At 42.7% G+C, this 18907-nt stretch overlaps 1 protein-coding gene across 1 annotated transcript in view; it reads right to left on the bottom strand.

Annotated features, from left to right (window-relative positions):
- Positions 1-18907, bottom strand: part of pola1 (polymerase (DNA directed), alpha 1) — a 277825-nt gene that overhangs the window by 206348 nt on the left and 52570 nt on the right. Inside the window, exons 20-25 of the mRNA XM_080203919.1 lie at positions 18252-18427; positions 11129-11258; positions 10087-10206; positions 8749-8860; positions 3991-4115; positions 1110-1259 (exon numbers count right to left, since the gene is read on the bottom strand). Coding sequence (XP_080060045.1) covers positions 1110-1259; positions 3991-4115; positions 8749-8860; positions 10087-10206; positions 11129-11258; positions 18252-18427 — 813 coding nt within the window. The remainder of the gene's footprint in view (positions 1-1109; positions 1260-3990; positions 4116-8748; positions 8861-10086; positions 10207-11128; positions 11259-18251; positions 18428-18907) is intronic.

Genomic DNA, 18907 nt, shown 5'->3' with positions numbered 1-18907 from the left:
CTGTAAGGAACTTATACTTTAAACACAAAACAGAACATTCCGCATTTTCATTTAGTAGAGTGGAAAAAACACTTCACAGATATTCTTTACACTGGTCTTTAAGTAGGTAGTCAATTGTCCCAAAACAAGTCCAAGGTGATTCTTAGCTCCAGAGGTGTAAATCTGTTCTCTTCCTTCCTCATCTGGGAAATTTTAACTACAGAGCTGTCTTTCACAGAGTTCTCTTTCCCAGTGATTCTTATGATTATTAGCCAGTGATTCAAGCACAGCTAGGCAAATCTTCCAGCCTCGATTAAGCTTCTCATGAATTTGGTCGTTTCAATTCAAATGCGAGCTCCTACCTGCATTTCTGCACGATGAACCAGAGAAATTTCCAGTCTCTAAATGTTCTTCTTCTCCCAGATCCTGGTAAACTGCCCTTGTCCGAGTTTTCAAGAATAGCTTAGACCCTTCCTTTCTCAAAGTCGACCTCCATGGGAACATGAATTACATGGGCCTTGTATCCAGATAGAACCGCTAATTAGTTACCCTTGAGACCTTAATTCTCTTGCAAGTAAATGGACAGTTTACAGCACAACAGTTTATAACCTAACATTCTCAGCACTTTTCTGGAACTTTAAGGACACGCAGCCTACAGGCTACTGTCATTGCCTCCAAGTATAAAAACCTTGCACCTTCCTGCTATAAAACAACCTGGGCCAACTTTAATCTCTTCACAACGAAACCACCCAGATTTATTCAAAGACAGAAAATGCTGGAAAATCTCAGCATGCCGGACAGCATCTGTGGAGAGAGAATAGACTTGAAACATTAGCTCTATTCTCTCTCCACAGTTTCTGTCAGACTAGCTGAGATTTTCCAGCATTTTCTGTTTTGCTTTCAGATTTCAGCATCCGCAGTAATTTGCTTTTATCATCCAGACTTATTGTCAGATAAGCTTTGGAAAAGGTCACATGAATCCCTTTATTTCATCTTAACTTAAAGAGCAGAGTCCCAAAACATTACAATCTTATAACCAGCATTATTGTAACAATTGCCAAGAAAAAAACACCTACGGAGAGATATATCATTACACTTGAGAAAGAGTCATTCCATCTTTGAAAAGCTACCTGCAAATAGAGATCAGGGTTCAAGTCTGCTTGCTTCATCAGCTGTTTTACTTGGCGTCGCCTCTCCACCAGTTTCCTGATTTCCTTGGGCAAAATACCCATCTCCTGATCTTGATCTGGTACTTCAGGAATTTCTTCCATTTCATCACCCTAGACAAAAGAATATGGAGATTAGAAACTGGAGTAACATATTTTCACAATGTAGCAGAAACCAACTCACAAAGTTTCATTTCTCATACTTTCTGCGCAGAGTTGAACACTTAATTATGCTGAAAATAAAATTTCCTTCTGGGTCCAGTTACAAGATCAATGCAATTCTCGAGAAACAAAAGTACAAAAAAGAAAATCTCAAGGGCACACAATATATCTTCTTTAATAATGAGGTGCAGCTGAAACCAAATGTAAAATTAGTTATAAAAATCTACAGTATTGAATTGAAGCAAAGTAGAAATGGGCAGCCATTTTGAGATATTGGGCAAGATTCTCCAGCTTCCCAGCCGTGTGTTTCTCACCAGCGGGAAGTGGCACGTTGTTTCCAGGTGGCAGGATTCTCTGGTCCCACCACTGTCAATGGAAATTCCCATTGAGATCACCCCATGCCAGCAGGAAAGCTGTGGGTGGGAGTGTGGGACCAGTGAGACCGGAGAATCCCGCCTGCATGAATGGCGAGCGAATTCCAGCCCTATTCACTCTTTTCTACATTAACGTCCCAGCTATAGAAAGTATGAACATCTCAAACCACCCTCACCCAGTTGAGCATTCAAATCAGGTTTCAGTGCATTAGAACATACTCTTATCCTTGCAGATATTTTCTTTGCCTATAGCTGGAGGCAAGAATGGATGAGAGATAAATTAACCAGGTTCAAACAAATTGAAGCAGCCCCAGTGAAGAGCAGCACAGACAGAGGCTTGTTAAAAAAAAAAATCAATAAACAAACAGAATGCTTAGACATCTGAAACAAATGGAAAATGCTACAAGTGCTCAGGCTCAGTGTCTCAGGCAAGCAAAAAAAGATCACTTTTGTCAAGTAAATTAAGCACTCTCTGGTGTGGCCTAAAAAAACTACAGTGGAATTCTTCTATACAGGAATAGTCTCTTTTCAGTCAAACTTAAGAACATTGGAGGGTACGTGAAGCCGTAAGTGGGAAACTCCCAAGAAAGGACCTCATAAGCACAATAGCTTTGACATCAAAAGAGTTGCCACGCTCTTCTAGGTATGTGGCCATTCAGAGTAGGAAAAAAAATCATTATTTACTTGAGAATCTGTTGTGAGAGGAATATTTCATACTTGAAACAATAGAGTCCCTACAGTGAAAGGGGAGGCCATTTGGCCCATCATGTCTCAATTTACTGTCCAAAAGAGCATCTTACCTAGCCACCACCCCACCCCCACCTCCTCATATCCTCATCCCCATGCATTTACCACGGCCAGTCCACCTAATCTACACATCTTTGCGCACTAAAGGGCAATTTTAGCAAGGCCAATCCACCTAACCTGCACATCATTGCGCACTAAAGGGCAATTTTAGCAAGGCCAATCCACCTAACCTGCACATCATTGCGCACTAAAGGGCAATTTTAGCAAGGCCAATCCACCTAACCTGCACATCTTTGCGCATTAAAGGGCAATTTTAGCAAGGCCAATCCACCTAACCTGCACATCATTGGACTGTGGGAGGAGTTTACTGTGCGCAGTTCTGGTCGCCTCACTACAGGAAGGATGTGGAAGCTATTGAGAGGGTGCAGAGGAGATTTACAAGGATGGTGCCTGGATTGGGAGGCATGCCTTATGAAGGTAGGTTGAGGGAGCTGGGACTCTTCTCCCTGGAGAGACGAAGGTTGAGAGGCAACCTGATAGAGGTTTATAAAATGTTGAGAGGCATAGATAGGGTGGATTCTCAGAGGCTATTTCCCAGGACTGAAATGGTCGCTACGAGAGGACACAGATTTAAGGTGCAGGGAAGCAAGTACAGAGGAGATGTCAGGGGTAAGTTTTTCACTCAGAGGGTGGTGAGTGAGTGGAATCAGCTGCCGTCAGTGATGGCAGAGGCAAACTCGCTGGGGTCTTTTAAAAGACTTCTGGATGAGTATATGGGATCTAATGGGATTGGGAGTTACAGATAGTTCTATGGCTTGGTAGGTATAGATGTGATCGGCGCAACTTGTGGGCCGAAGGGCCTGTTTGTGCTGTAGTGTTCTGTGTTCTATGAAACCAGAGTAATTGAAGGAAACTCACGCAGATATGGGAAGAATGTGTAAACCCCACGTTAAGGTGGCACATTGGTTAGCATTGCTCACAGCATCAGGGGCCCAGGTTCAATTCTGACCTTGGGTCACTGTGTGAACTTTGCACATTCTCCCTGTATCTGCATGGGTTTCCTCCAGGTGCTCCAGTTTACACCTACACTCCAAAGATGTAGGGTTAGGCTGATTGGCCATGCTAAATTGACCTTAACGTCAGGGGGATGCAGAAGGTAAATGTGTGGGGTTACAGGAATGAGGTCTGGGTGGGATTGTGATCAGTACAGACTCATTGGGCCAAATGACCTCCTTCTGTACTGTAGGGATTCTATGAACCCTACGAACCCACACAGATAGTCACCCAAGGCTGGAATCGAACCCAAGTCCTTGGCACTGTGAGGCAGCAGTGCTAATCACTGCGCTATCGCGCTGTTGCATAAATATAAATCCTGTTAGAACAAAACATGGTTAAAAACATCAAAATCAGAGCCATTTTAGCACGTGCTACTTTTATAATATTTTAATTTAAATTAATAATAATGAGTGAATATTAGCAAACAGGGAAGTCCTTCCGGAAACTTTCCGTTCAGTCAGTTACTATATTCACAATGTGAAAGCCACCTGAAAGATTGTTCTTACCCCGAGATTCTTTTGAGAGTTTGTCGCGGTTCTTTCTACTGTGGTAAAACAGATATTGAATTCCTGAATGATTGAAGGATACAAGCTATTGAAATCAAGCAGCAATATGAATTTATCATAGAAACCTGGGGGGGAAAAACATAGATCAATAATTATAAGCATCCCAGATCACATTCAAATCAATGTCACACATTTGTCATAAACACTTAAATCATAAAAAATGCTTCATCTTCAAGGACTTAAACAAATTCCGGAAGAATTTGTACTTTAAAAGACACCATCCTTTAGAGGGTTAATGTAAGACTCTGTCTGTATTCATCGAAATGTCATCCTTCTACAAGAAAAAGTAATTAAGCAGTATTAAAGATGCTGGAAATATCTTGACCCTGCTGGATTGTCTACAAAGGAGGTCACATCGTAGTTTAGAGCTCCAAGGGGCAAAAACATGCCTGGAACATTGCATTTAGAAGTTGGGTTTTGTTTTAGCTTTGAGAAGAGAGACCAACTGCTCATGAAAAGAAGATAGCAGCCTTTTTGCAGCCCAGAGACAGTCCACACAGCTGTCACTGTAAGCTGCTCCCAAATTGCTCCATGTTCTGGGATTAAGCACCTCAAATTGTCCCTCAAGTCTACCTGAAAATTGCCTGCTTTGCAGATCAGCACTGAGTGACCAATATATAGCCCGCACACCATTTTGAGGACTAAACCATCTTTTGTCCCCCTTCCTCCAAACACCAGGCAGATTTCCTAGGTTTTAATTAACGATGTGTGAGAGACATCTAGTTTTTTAAAACAGTAATTAGTATATTTTCATACTTCAAAGTGTACTGTTAATAAGCCTTGTCTTTCTCTTCGACCAGATTGGTTTTCTAATAAACTAACCATTTATTGTTTATTGAAAGAAACATAGTTAAGGTCTCTTTTATTCTGAGTAGCAGCAGTGATGTAAATCACTGATTTGCTCACCAAAATGGCCAAATTTTTAAACCAGTAATGTGACTTGGGGAGTAGTGGAGATAATGAAAAGTACACACTCCCCCCATAACACAGATGGGGGTTCTTGCAGGATTTTGAAACGCGAATAGCAGGTGATTGGACATGAAATGATAATTGGTCAAGGATAAAAGGGTTGATTCCAGGTTTACTCTACATCAGTAAACGAAAAGGGCTTTGGAAGTTGCTAAGAATTTTCTAAAAGTAACCAAAGCTCAGCAAAGAGAATTAGTGGATAATCTGCAGTGAGAATATAGCTGAAGGAATAGCACAGCATTTAAAATCGGACATAGACATTAAAAGTAGAGACATCATAAGGAGATCTTGGGGAAATAGAACTCCTGGAAGAGTTTTTAAAAAAATCACTCTCTCCAATTGTTAGAACTCTTGTTTAAGACCATAGAATCCCTACAGTGCAGAAGGAAGCCATTCAGCCCATCAAGTTTGCACCAACCACAATCCCACCCAGGCCCTATTCCTGTAACCCCTCATAATTACCTGCTAACTCCCTAATGCTAGGGTTAATTTAGCATGGCCAATCAACCTAACCTGCACATCTTTGGACTGTGGGAGGAAACCGGAGCACCCGAAGGAAACCCACACAGACATGGCGAGAATGTGCAAACTTCACGCAGCCAGTGACACAGGCCAGAATTGAACCCGGGTCCCTGGCGCTGTGAGGCAGCCGTAGACAGACAGCAGAAATGATTGACTATTATGAGCTGGTCCCATTTTTCATCACCTCACAAACCCAAGAAGGAGAGAGGGCGAATGGAAGGCAAGTAGCCAGGGAAGGGAAGGGGCAGCTGGGACGGCAAGGGACGGCCGGGAAAGGAAGGGACGGCCGGGAAAGGAAGGGACGGCTGGGGAAGCACCAGAAATTTCCACCTCAGACCAGAAATGAAGTTGCTGAGGATGGAAGTGATATTCAAAGGCCTAAGTGTTTCCATTGTAACAAGATGGGCAATATTGGCAAAGATTGCTGGAAGTTGCATGGGAAATCTACGGGGTTTATTGGGTACGCAAAGCACTTCAGGGAAAGGACCCTGACTGAGAATACAATGGATCAAGTTGTAGCATTAACGGCAGCTATGAAACCGGGTGTGAACACTATGAATAAGATACACGAGAGTTATAAAAAATTCTTGATGATAGATAAAGTAACCCTTTATCCCTCAAATGAGACTGCTATTTGTAACAACCATCTTAAGAGGAATGGGAGCCACTCAAACACTTCTGCTTAAGAAAGGCATGACTATCCCCCCAGAAAGTACATTAAAAGCCAATGATTTAATGATATTAGCAAGGAGTATATATTCATACCTTTGCACTGGGTGTCCTTAGGAATGTGACCTAATGCCTGGCACAGTGACAGTAGGGATTGTTCAAAGTTAGCTGCATAGGGAGTTGACTTACTCTTGTCAGAGTGAAGGTAGTAGCTTCCACCATAATTACAGTAAGCCCAAGTGAGATTCAAGAGCAATTACAGGAAAGGTTCCAAGAATTTTTTATTTTGTGTGTGATAACCCAACAATGGCTAAGCAAAGTCCATCATTGGAGGGCAAAGTGAGACCATAGATAGATATTTGGGTAATCCAAAAGAGATGCTAAATAAATCTTCTCTTGTTGAAGCTCATTAAACTGATCTATAGTTAAGTAAGATAGCAGAACCAGCCCAAACTGAAGCTGGAGAAGTTCCAGAATATTATTACTGTAAAAACGGGATACTAATGAGGTAAATGGAACCCTCTTTACAGACCTGTAGATCAGGTAGTGGTACTGCTCAAATATTGTAAGGCAATACACAGATAACACAAGAAATTCTTACGGCAGGGCATGTAAGAATATGCAAACTGACATTTTTACTGGCCAAGTCCTTATAGGACATGGTGCAGTTTTGTAAAATGTGTAATGCGTGCCAGATGGTGGGAGAATCAAACTGGTACCCTGAATTCCCACGCCAGTTTTTGAGGATCTAGTAGGCTACGTGGGACCACTATCAAAAACAAAAGCAGTATATCCTCACTATTAAGGATATGACAGGTCAATTTCCAGAGGCCATCTCTTTAGGAACAATTGCTGGTAAACAGAGAAGTTAACCCAATATGTTTTGCTCCATCTGGATTACCAACACAGAGCCAGGCAGATCGAGGTTCCAATTTTATATTCAACATTTTCAATAGTTTATAACAGATGAGATCCACAGCCTATCATCTACAAACACCAGGAACTTTAGAGAGGTACCATCAAACTCTCAAAATAATAATTACTGCATATTGTCGGGAGTATCCCCCTGACCGGGGCAATAGACTGGACTTTCTTTTATTTGTTAGCTGAAATTCACCAAATTAATCTACTGGTTTTAGCACTTTTGAATTAATTTATGAAGAGAGGGTAAGAGGTCCTCTGAAATTAACCAAAGAAATGTTTTTGTAAGAGAGACGGACGCATCCTCTAGGTTAGATTATGTGCCCGTGTCCCAAGAGGAGTTGACAGAAGCCTGCAAAGTAGTTCCAGAACATCTTAAACTTTCTCAAACAAAAATGATGAGTGGGCAGATAAGGAAGCTGCAACTTGAACATTAAATTGTGAACCCATATACTCTTTCACTATTGCACTGATTTTATCCTCAACAAACAATGCCACTGCACCTCTTTTCCCTTTTTGCCTGTCCTTCCTAAATACTGAATACCCTTGGCTATTCAGTTCCCAGCCTAAATCGCCACATCTCCATAAACACAATCATATTGTACCTGTGTACATCCAAATGCATTGCTAATTCATCTACCTTTTTGCGAATGCTCCGTTCATTCAGATACAGTGTCTTCAGACTTGCTTTTTTAACATTTTACACATGGGGTAGAAATTTCTCAAAAAAATTCAAGGTGTCGAACGGGTGATAAAATGATATGGGAACTCGCAGAAGCTGCTGAGCTCCAGGGCTACATTGTGCAGGCACCCCATCTCCCAATATACAGTGTTCCCACACCGGCATGGCGAGCTGGTAAGATCGCAATCACGGTTTATTTGTACTATGGCCCTATTTGCTGCTCACCTCTGTTTCATCGGCCTTCCACTTTCTACATTTTCTCATTTGTATCTTTGCTTCCCTCTTGTGTCTCCCCTCAGGTTCCCCCACCACTTCAGCTTAACCTTTCCCCACTGTACTAGTAAAATACCCCCGCGAGGATGTTAGTCCCGGTCCTTCTGGGTTGCAACCCATCCAGCTCGTATAGGTTCCATCTTGCCCAGAATCAGTCCCAATGCCACAGGAATCTAAATCCCTCCTTCTCACAACATCTCTCCAGCTATGCATTCACTGGGTCTACTCTCCTGTTCCTGATCGCGGTCGCATGCGACACTGGGAGAAATCCTGAGGTTGCTACTTTAGGGTGCAATATTACACATCGACACTCATTTCACAGGCTACCACACCAGGCGGGATTCTCCAGCCTCCCAGCCTTGTGTTTCTAGGCTGCAGGAGGTGTCTGGCGACGGGATTCTCTGGTCCTACCACTGTCACCGAGATTGCCCATTGAAGCGACCCCACATGGCCAGGAAACCAATAGGTGGGGGTGTGCTGCCAGCAGAACCAGAGAATCTCATTGGCGTGAATGGCTGGAGAGTTCCAGCCAATGTTTTTGCTGCTCGTGAGTCTACACATCAACATGAAATGGAGCTTTCTGGAATTGAGGACAGAACCCATCAGGCAAAGTAACACAAATGTGACATGGATCTCAGATTGTTGGGAAATCTTAAACTTACCAACTTTGGGTTCCAAGACTAGACCACCAGCATATGCTGCTTTTTTCCGACCTTTCTTCATTTTCCCTGTACCCCCAGCTCCTCCATCAACGTATTCTTCATCATCATCTATCTGAACAGGCCAAAAAAAAGGAGATATTTTCATGCAACAACTTGACAAGTGAAGGTTGAAGCCTCAAAGAAGGCACGTGAAGGGTGTCTTCTGGACAGTAGGCTAATCATGTTATAACATTGCTTTTTCTTCTAAATTAGATGAGCAAGAATCCAGGAAATATTTCAAAAAGAAAATAACCTGAAATATTTGGAACAACAGCAGCAGCATAGATTGTTAGCTGGTTTTGCTTTACAATCTGAAAACATCACGTGACAATTCTAAATTCAGTAGAAATTATACAAACAGCTTCGTAATTTTTTTACAAAATATTGCCAAAAAGAGAGACATGCTGCTGAAACTTTACTCCTTGCACTCATACTTGTCCTGGTGAGGAGTGCAAGGCAAAAAAAACTTCAGCAACATCTCTCATTACAACATTCAAAGTATTCACAAATGTAACCAATTGTTTGAAAATAAAGCATTCTTATTCGTAGAATCCCTACAGTGGAGAAGGAGGCTATTCGACTCATCGAGTCTACACTGACCACAATCCCACCCAGGCCCTATCCCCATAACCTCACAAATTTACCCCACCAATCCCCCAAACACTAAGGGGCAATTTTAGCATGGCTCCTCCAAATCAGATAGTCACAGGTTCAAGCCCCCCTGTCCAGAACACACAGCCCAGGCCGACACCCCTAGTGGCAACAGTTGGATTGTGCTACACTTCTGAAAGTTGTCTGCTTTCTGACACTAAACCAGGGCCCATTTACCTCCTCCAAGTGAATGTAAAAGATCCCGTGGCACTATGCAAAGAATAGCAAGGGGCCTCCCACAAAGCCCTTACCAATATTTATTCCTCACCCAATATCAGTGATCTGGTCATTATCACCTTGCTGTTTGTGAGAGATTGCTGTCGCTAATTGGCTGCCATGTTTCTTACATGATAATAGTGATTACACTTGAAAGGTACTTGATTGGCCGTAAAAAGCTTTGGGATGCTCAAAAGTGGCATGAGGTCTTTCTTAAGTAACAGATATCACTTGTAGATTCGTGAGCAATTCAAAGTCCCCTCAAAAAGTCCATTTAAGTAAACAATGTCAAAACAGAATAACCAATTTGCAAAAGAAAATTCAAAACCTAGCACCTGCAAATTGCAGACATGAGGGACCACTAATAAAAATGAATGAGACACCTAACAAGGCTTAACGCTCTTTTTGGACATTGAAGTGCCGTATACTCACAGTCTCCTGTACATGTTTCTTGAAAGAAGATTTATCAGGTACAATGTAGTTTTTTTCATGGAAAGCATGCAGCAGTAAATATTCGTTTCTCTCAGAACGGCCGCCCATCAGCGTTCGTGACTAGGAGAGATAACAAACAATCCATCAATAATAGAAGTGTTGTATATGGCTTGCATTCCCCGCCAATGCTGCTTTTGCTTCCTTTAATACAACATACCGTTCCTTTAATCTCCTGTTGGTAACACTGTGAACCAGCATATCTTCTATCAAACTATAGATTATTCACTAACTACATTTTTAACTGAAAACACAAACTGTGTCACACTTGCTTAGTTTAGTTTACTTATTAGTGTCACAAATAGGCCTACACTGCAATTAAGCAAGTGTGAAAATCCCTTAGTCGCCACACTCCGGTGCTTGTTCGGGTACACTGAGGGAGAATTCAGCATGACCAATGCACCTAACCAGCACATCCTTCCGACTGTGGGAGGAAACCGGAGCACCAGGAGGAAACCCATGCAGACATGGGGAGAATGTGCCAATTCCGCACAGACCCAAGGCTGAAATTGAACCCAGGGCTCTGGTGCTGTGAGGCAGCAGTGCTAACCACTGCACCACCCCTGAAAGGATATTCAAATAAAAATGAGTATTCAAGCGAGAAGAGAGACTATTCTGATGGGCTCACATAGTATATGAAGAATTATAACTGTGTGTGAAGACCCAACAGTACCGGTCGAATCTTATTCCCAGCAGGAATTAAATCCTTCAGCACTGCAGGGAAAACAAGTGAAACACCAAAAAAAATCCAAACTAAAACAATGCACATTTGACTAACTGAAGGTGAAAGATATGCCTTAAAGCACGCTACAAAAAAACGTAAAAGTAAAGATTAACATCTGTACTCCTTCAATTCTGATCCCATTTACTCGGATCAACATAAGGCCAATATTCAGAAGTTAAAATGGACTGCAAATGGTCACTTGTTGGTGTGGAGATAGAAATGATTCTGCATATACAAATAATCTGAAAATTCCAACATTACCATGACATTTCCAGCAATGCTGGTTATTTGCAGTGCTAAAGGAAGAACATTCAATTCACACATGATCTGTAGAATAAATTTCGCATCCATCCAGGTATTCTCAAGTAGGTGCAGGAGATGAGGAGATTTACTGGTGGAATGGAACAAAAACGTTAATAACTTTGGAATGCACAGCAGTAAATTCATACAGTTTCCTCCAACTATTCTGATATTCTAAAGATGTTATACCACCCTGTGCCGCTCGTTAGTCCACAGTACTAAGGTTTGACAAAAACATCTGATTTAACCCAAATGTATTTACAGTAACTCTGCAAATACTAATATTATTACACAATATTAGGAGCACAAATATTATAAATGACTGCTTTCCTGTGATTAAGCCAGATACCAGACATGATAAAATATACCAAACTTCTGAGTCCAGTTATAAACAAATCCTATGATAAATATCCCATTCCTGTATATTGTCTGAGACGATCAAAACTCCAGCTGTGACATAAGAACATAAGAATATAAGAAATAGGAGCAGGAGTAGGCCATCTAGCCCTTCGAGCCTGCCCCGCCATTCAATAAGATCATGGCTGATCTGTCGCTGCTCAGTTCCACTTTCCCGCCCTCTCCCCACAACCCTTAATCCCCTCTCTTATCAAAAACCCATCAACCCGCGTCTTAAAAATATTTAGCGAGGCAGCCTCCACCACTTCAACGGGCAGAGAATTCCAGAGATTCACCACCCTTTGAGTGAAGAAGTTCCTCCTCAACTCCGTTCTAAACCGCCCCCCCTTTATGTTGAGGCTGTGCCCCCTAGTCCTACTGTCTTTTTTGAGCGGGAAGAGTCTCTCCACCTCTATCCTATCCATCCCATTCATCATCTTATACGTCTCAATGAGATCTCCCCTCATTCTTCTAAACTCTAACGAGTACAAGCCTAGTTTATTCAGCCTCTCCTCATAGCTCAACCCCCTCAACTCCGGCATCAGCCTAGTAAACCTCCTCTGCACTCCCTCCAAGGCCAAAATATCCTTGCGTAAGAACGGCGCCCAAAACTGCACACAGTACTCCAGCTGCGGCCTCACCAATGCCCTATACAGCCACAGCAAGACCTCCCTACTTTTATATTCAATCCCCCTCGCTATGAAGGCCAGCATCCCATTCGCCTTCCTGACCACCTGCTGCACCTGCAAGCTGGGTTTTTGCAACTCATGCACAAGGACCCCGAGGTCCCTCTGCACCGTCGCCTGCTGCAGTTTTTCGCCCCGTAAGTAATAGTCCTTCCTACCATTCTTCCTACCAAAGTGGACCACCTCACACTTGCCAACATTAAATTCCATTTGCCAGTTCCTGGCCCATTCGCCCAGCCTATCTAGATCCTTCTGCAGACTCTCCACACCCTCCGCACAATTTGCCGTTCCCCCAATCTTGGTGTCATCAGCAAATTTCGACACCCTACACTCGGTTCCCTCCTCCAGATCATCTATATAAATGGTAAAAAGCTGAGGCCCCAGCACCGACCCCTGGGGCACTCCACTAGTCACCATCCGCCAATCCGAATAGCACCCGTTGACCCCCACTCTCTGCCTCCTATTTGACAACCAATCCTCTATCCACGCTAACACCCTACCCCCAACTTCATGTCCCTGGACCTTCTGCAATAACCTCTTGTGAGGTACTTTGTCAAACGCCTTCTGAAAATCTAGAAAGACCACATCCACCGGCTCTCCTCTATCCACCGCCCTAGACACATCCTCATAGAACTCCAGTAAATTTGTCAGACACGACTTCCCTTTAATGAAGCCGTGCTGCGTCTGCTCTATCAAGCAATTCCCTTCAAGATGCCTCGCAATTTCCTCCTTAATGACAGATTCTAACATTTTACCTACCACAGACGTTAAACTAACCGGCCTATAATTCCCCGCCTTTTGCCTGGCACCCTTCTTAAACAACGGCGTAACATTAGCCGTTTTCCAATCATCCGGCACTTCCCCGGAATCCAGCGACGTCTGGAAAATAACCACCAAGGCATCCACTATCACCTCCGCCATTTCTTTCAGAACCCTCAGATGCATTCCATCCGGTCCTAGGGACTTGTCCACAATCAGCCCCTCCAGTCTGTTGTTGTTTTGGGGTCACTCTTTCCAGCAGTTAGATCTGGAATGATTCCACAATTATACTATCAATCATCCAATTTAGCGAAGTTACATAAGCTTTACTCATTTGGATGACAAAGGCTGGTCTGAGAGCTGCAAATCACTCGCACTTCATGGTTCATCAGGTTCTTCAGACAGATACAACATGGTTAAATATAGAGTGAAGTTCCTTTCTTGTCTCAACAATACCAAAGAACATAAATAGGGTCGCTTCGTCCTTCGAGCCTGCCTCGCCGTTCAATAAGATCACGGCCATTCTGATTGTTACATTAACTCCACTTTCCTGCCAGTTCCAGCTACCTGCATGCTTTTCCGTAGTCCTACGGCCTCCCCCAACGAGATGACAATTTAGTGCCAGCAGACGCAGAGACGTTTCGTCTGAGAAGCATGACAAGAATTAAAATTTGGTACCACAACTGAAATGGCAGAGATAACAGAATCAGGGAGGAAACTCTCCACTGGTTGCTGTTATATCTAACACAACAGAAGACAGTTGTGACTGGGTGGAGGTCAGACATCTGAATTCTAGGATATCACTGCAGGAGTTCACCATTGTAATGCCTTAGGCACAGCCATTTTCAGCTGCTTCATCAATGACCTTCCCTCCATCATAAGGCCAGGAGTGGGGATGTTCACTGATGACTGAACAATGTTCAGCACTGTTCATGACTCCTCAAAAATGCAACAGTCCACGTCCAAATGTAGCAAGACCTGGACAATATCCAGGCTTGGGCTGATAAGTGGCAAGTAACATTCACATCACATAAATGCCAGGCAATGACCATTTCCAACATCATCAGCCCTCGACATTCAATGGAATTATTGCTGAATCCCCTCACTGTTAGCATTCTGGGAGTTACCGTTGACCAGACACTGAACTGGACTAGCCAAATAAATATTGTGGCTACATGAGCAGGTCAGAGGTTAGGAATCCTGCAGTGAGTAATTTACACTGAACCACAGAAAAATTACAGCACAAATATAGGCCATTCAGCCCATCAGGCCTGATTTTATCATTGAGTTGCACCCGTTTTCAGGAGTGAAAACTTGGTAAAGTTGGACATGAGTTGATAGCACAATCCATGCTAGCTGGGGATGGATCAGCCTGGCTGTTGGAGGTGGGGTGGGAGGGATAAGGGGGTCAGTAATGTTGTGAAGGTGGGACAATGTTTGTGGGGCCGGGGGGAGGGATTATCCGGCCCGGGACCAATGTGGCAGGGAAGCTGCATTCTACCTTTTTTTTTCCTGAACATGCGCAGTTGGGGGTACCGATCGGAGCTGCTGGATGTTGGGCATGTCAAGCCCCGCCCACAGGCTTGTGCAGCACGATTCGGACTCGCTGAGATTTTTGCAGGCAGAGTGTGTATGGGGGTGCTTGAGAACGGGTTTAAAAGTCGGATCCAAAACACTCCCAGTTTCAAGTCCGCCCAGCATTTAGAATCAAAATGGTAAGAAAGGGCCCAGTGTGTCTGAGCCGAACAAAAGAAAAAGGCTGGACATTTTAACCCCACTTTGAGAACTTGGTCTGTACTCTTGCAGGTTTCAGCACTTCAGGTGCAGAACCAGGTATCTTTTAAATGAACTGAGCATTTCAGCATCAACCATCAACTTGGGCATAAATTCCAGATGCTCACCGCCCTCTGGTTGAAAATGTTTTCCTCATATCCCCTCTAATGCCTCTAACAATCACCATATGTCCATGATATTGACCACTCAGCTAGGGGAAACAGCTCCTTCTTGTTTAACCTATCTTGGACCCTCATTAATTTGTACAACTCAATTAGGTCACCCCTTTAGCATCTGCTCTTAGTATAACAGCCCTAGCTGTTACCTGCATACTTGCGTTTTCAAGCTCTGGCAACACTCTTGTAAATGTGTACCATATCCAGTGAAAATCTGTCCTTCCTGTAATATGGTGACCAGAACTACAAATCAAATTTCAGCTGTGGCCCAACCAGTGTTTGTACAGTTCCATCATCACATCCCTGCTTTTATATTCAATACCCCGTCCAATTAAGGGGAGCACTCCATGTGCTTTATTTACCACCTTATCCACCTGTCTTGCCACCTTCAAGTACCTGTGGACATGCACTCCAAGGTCTCTCACTTTCACATCCCCTCTCAATATCCTCCCGTTTATTGAGTTTTCTCTTGCTTTGATTGGCCCCCACCCTCCTGGATACATTAGGTCACAACTTTCCATTTGCCACTTCTCCCCCCACTCAACCAAACCACTGATGTCATCTGGAGACAACAACTATCCTCTATTATTAAGCACATGGCCAATTTTTGTGTCATTTGCAAATTTCCCAATCATGTCTCTCACATTTAAGAATAAATAATTAATATATTGTAACAAACAGCAAGGGCTCCGACCTCCAAGTTCTGTAGAACACGCCGGAAGATCGTCATCCATTCACAAGAACATCCAATCAATTAGTTTTCTGTCTCTGAGCCAATTTTGGATCAAACTTTTGGATGTCATTTCCCTGTAAATGATGGGATTTCCCTTTTTCCTTCAACTACTCTGCCACGTGGGACTTACAACACCAGGTTTTAGTCCAACCGATTTATTTGATAGTAAACTCACAAGCTTTCGAGGGGACTCCCTCTTCGTCAGGTGAATGGAGAGTTCTGGTCTTGGACAGAGCATATAAAGCACAGACAGTCTGTGCTTTATATGCTCTGTCCGAGGCCAGAACTCTCCATTCACCTGACGAAGAGAGAGTCCCCTTGAAAGCTTGTGAGTTTACTATCAAATAAATCGGTTGGACTAAAACCTGGTGTTGTCAGACTTTTTACTGTGTTTACCCCAGTCCAACGCCGGCACATCCACATCATGACGTGGGACTTTGTCAGATGCTTTATTAAAATCCATGTGGGCAATATCCACTGCACTACTCTCATTAATCCTCCTTGTACCTTCCTCAAAAATTCTGTTAATCTCGTAAGACACTATCTTCCCCAAACAAAACCCTGGTGGCTATCCCCCTGATCAATCTGTTGTGATGATACTGTGCCTTTAAGAAATGTATTTTATAATCACATTTCTTGTGAAGGGAATGTTTTAATCTTCAGCTCGGATTATGGTGCCAATTTGTCTGCTCCAGGCAGCCCACTTTCTGAAAATGCAGAAGAATATTTATTCCTAGTTATTGGGGTTTTTGTTTTAAATTGAACTAAAGCTGCTTTGTTTATTTTTTGGGTTGTCCCCTAGGTTTCAGAGTAGGGTTTAATTAAATGGATTAACAGTAGCACATCATGTGCTAATGGGAGGAGTAGGCTCAAAGATACAAGCAGGCAGTTTCTGTTTAAATTTGCAAGGTGCATCAGCTCTTCCCTCTCTCTGGAGATTGAAGTCTGGGACCTGCTAGAAAACAGATATCTCTCTCTCTCTCGAGGTGTCAAAATGCTTTCCGAATGGCAACCCATGTAAGCCTGAGCATTTTGCTAACTGATTCTGAAGAGTTTAAAGCTGTGAAGAATATTGGTTAAATTAGAACAGTAGAGATAGGCTCATAGTTAAGAATTGTATCTTGTCATGTTTAAATATTTCAACTGGTAAAAGCCACACAAATTCTTTTTGGTATTATTAAACTGTTTGGTTAAATAAAGTTTGTTTTAACAAAAGCTTCCTAGTGTGTTAATAGGATCTCACTTGAAGTGAAACCCTGCATCCTCACACCAATATAAAAAAAATGTTGGGGTCCAGTTTAGCTTCACAACACAATCTTAGAGTTTCAGATCTGGCTCCTAACACTGTGCCTAAATGATAATTTCTCCTGACTCTGAGAATTGATTCCAATAATTTTCCTACCAGTGAAGTCAGATTGACCAGCCTATAAATATTGGCCTATCCCTTGCACTCTTTCTAAACAATGATACAACATTTGCTGACCTCCAATACTCCAGGATGTTGTCTATATCAAGTGGGGATTGGAAAATGATCCTCAGAGCATCTACTATTTCCTCCCAAACTCTCTTTAATATCCAATCCATCCAGCCCTGGTGATTTTTCCATCTTCAAGGATGTCAGTCCATCTAGTACTTACTCTCTCATTATGCTTATTTTAATCTAGAATTTTACTTTTCTTTCATCACCTTCTGACTCCCCAAAGCCTGGCCATTATCTACAAGGCACAAGTCAGAAGTGTGATGGAATACTCTTCACTTACATGGATGAGCGCAGCACCAGCAATGTTTAAGAGGCTGAACACTATCCAGGACAAAGCAACCCACTCGACTGGCACATCTGCTACAAACATTTGCTCCCTCCACCACTGACACAGTGGCAGCAACGTGTAGCATCTACCAAATGCACTGCAGGAACTCATCAAGGTTCCTGAAACAGGACCTTCCAAACCCATGACTGATGCCATCTAGAAAAACAAGGGCAGCAGATGCTTGGGAACACCTCCACCTGGAAGTTTCTCTTCCAACTACACCAGCTTGACTTATGTTGCTGGATCAAAGTCCTGGAATTCCCTCTGTAATGGCACTGTGGGTTTACCTACATCATATGGACTGCTGTATTTCAAGAGACCAGCTCACCACCACCCTCTCCAGGTCAATTAGGGATGTGCGATAAAAGTTGAATTTGCCAGCAACGCCCACATACTTAGAATGATTTTTTTTAAAAAACAAAGATGAACCCAGTGCACCACCAACACAATTAACTATATATCAATTGTGTTTTATTCGATGCAGTTGGGATTTCAACTGAACACATATGAAACAGGCATTTACTGAAACAGGGAGGAGGTCAAGTTAGGAGGTATATGCCTCCAATGTTTCACTTGGTAAAGAAATTTAAGACAGAATAGAGACTGGCTCTCGCAACATCCTTCATCAACTGGCTTTCTGCATTGAAACAGTGACCCCCTCCACATCTGCTCTGACTCAATTATATTAAATAATATCTCCCGAAAGCTTCAATCTAACAAAAGAAGTTTGTGAAAACTCTCAATGTTACTCACTTATAAAGATTCCGAATATTCTCAGCTGGAATAGTCACTCTCTCTGTTTTGAGGATCTGATGAACAAGTTCAGTCAAATTGTAGCTCTTGCATCGGATCAGTTCCTTGGCAGAAATTTCAACATCGCAAATCAGTCTTCCACAAGCTGCATTCTTTTCCACAAATCCACCACGACCCTTCAACGAGGAAACAACAGCAAGCTCAATCATCATGAAGAATAGTAGCTCCATAAATGAGAAGTCTGGATGTCAAGAGCCGATTAAAACCTAAGCCTGGAGGAACCATCTACTCAATTGCAAGCACTAATCCAACTAAATGGAAAAGTTGAGCAAAGGGCAAGAGTACCTTCAACATATAACACACTCTCATTCTAGATATTACACCAACTTTGGAAAAAATATCCAGAGGATGATATCCATGATTCAGGCTTGGACAATACAAAAGAGTGCTGCTACATAATGAACTTCGTCAGTCTCTATGCTACAAAAAGGACATGGAAGCACTAGAGAAAGTACAGAACAAATTTACGGGGATTATTCTAGAAATGAACGATTTCAGTTGTCGGATTCAACAGATTTTTCTCCAGAGTCACTTGTTGATGAGCCACTTCGCAAGTAGTAGTAAACTGGCACCTTTTGGAAAATTATACACTGTAT

This window comes from Carcharhinus amblyrhynchos, chromosome 15 (genome assembly GCF_965287045.1).
Source record: "Carcharhinus amblyrhynchos chromosome 15, sCarAmb.v2.hapA, whole genome shotgun sequence".
In the NCBI taxonomy this organism is placed as follows: Eukaryota; Metazoa; Chordata; class Chondrichthyes; order Carcharhiniformes; family Carcharhinidae; genus Carcharhinus; species Carcharhinus amblyrhynchos.
The sequence above is the reverse complement of the archived record's forward strand: the minus strand, read 5'-3'. Positions and strand labels throughout refer to the sequence as shown.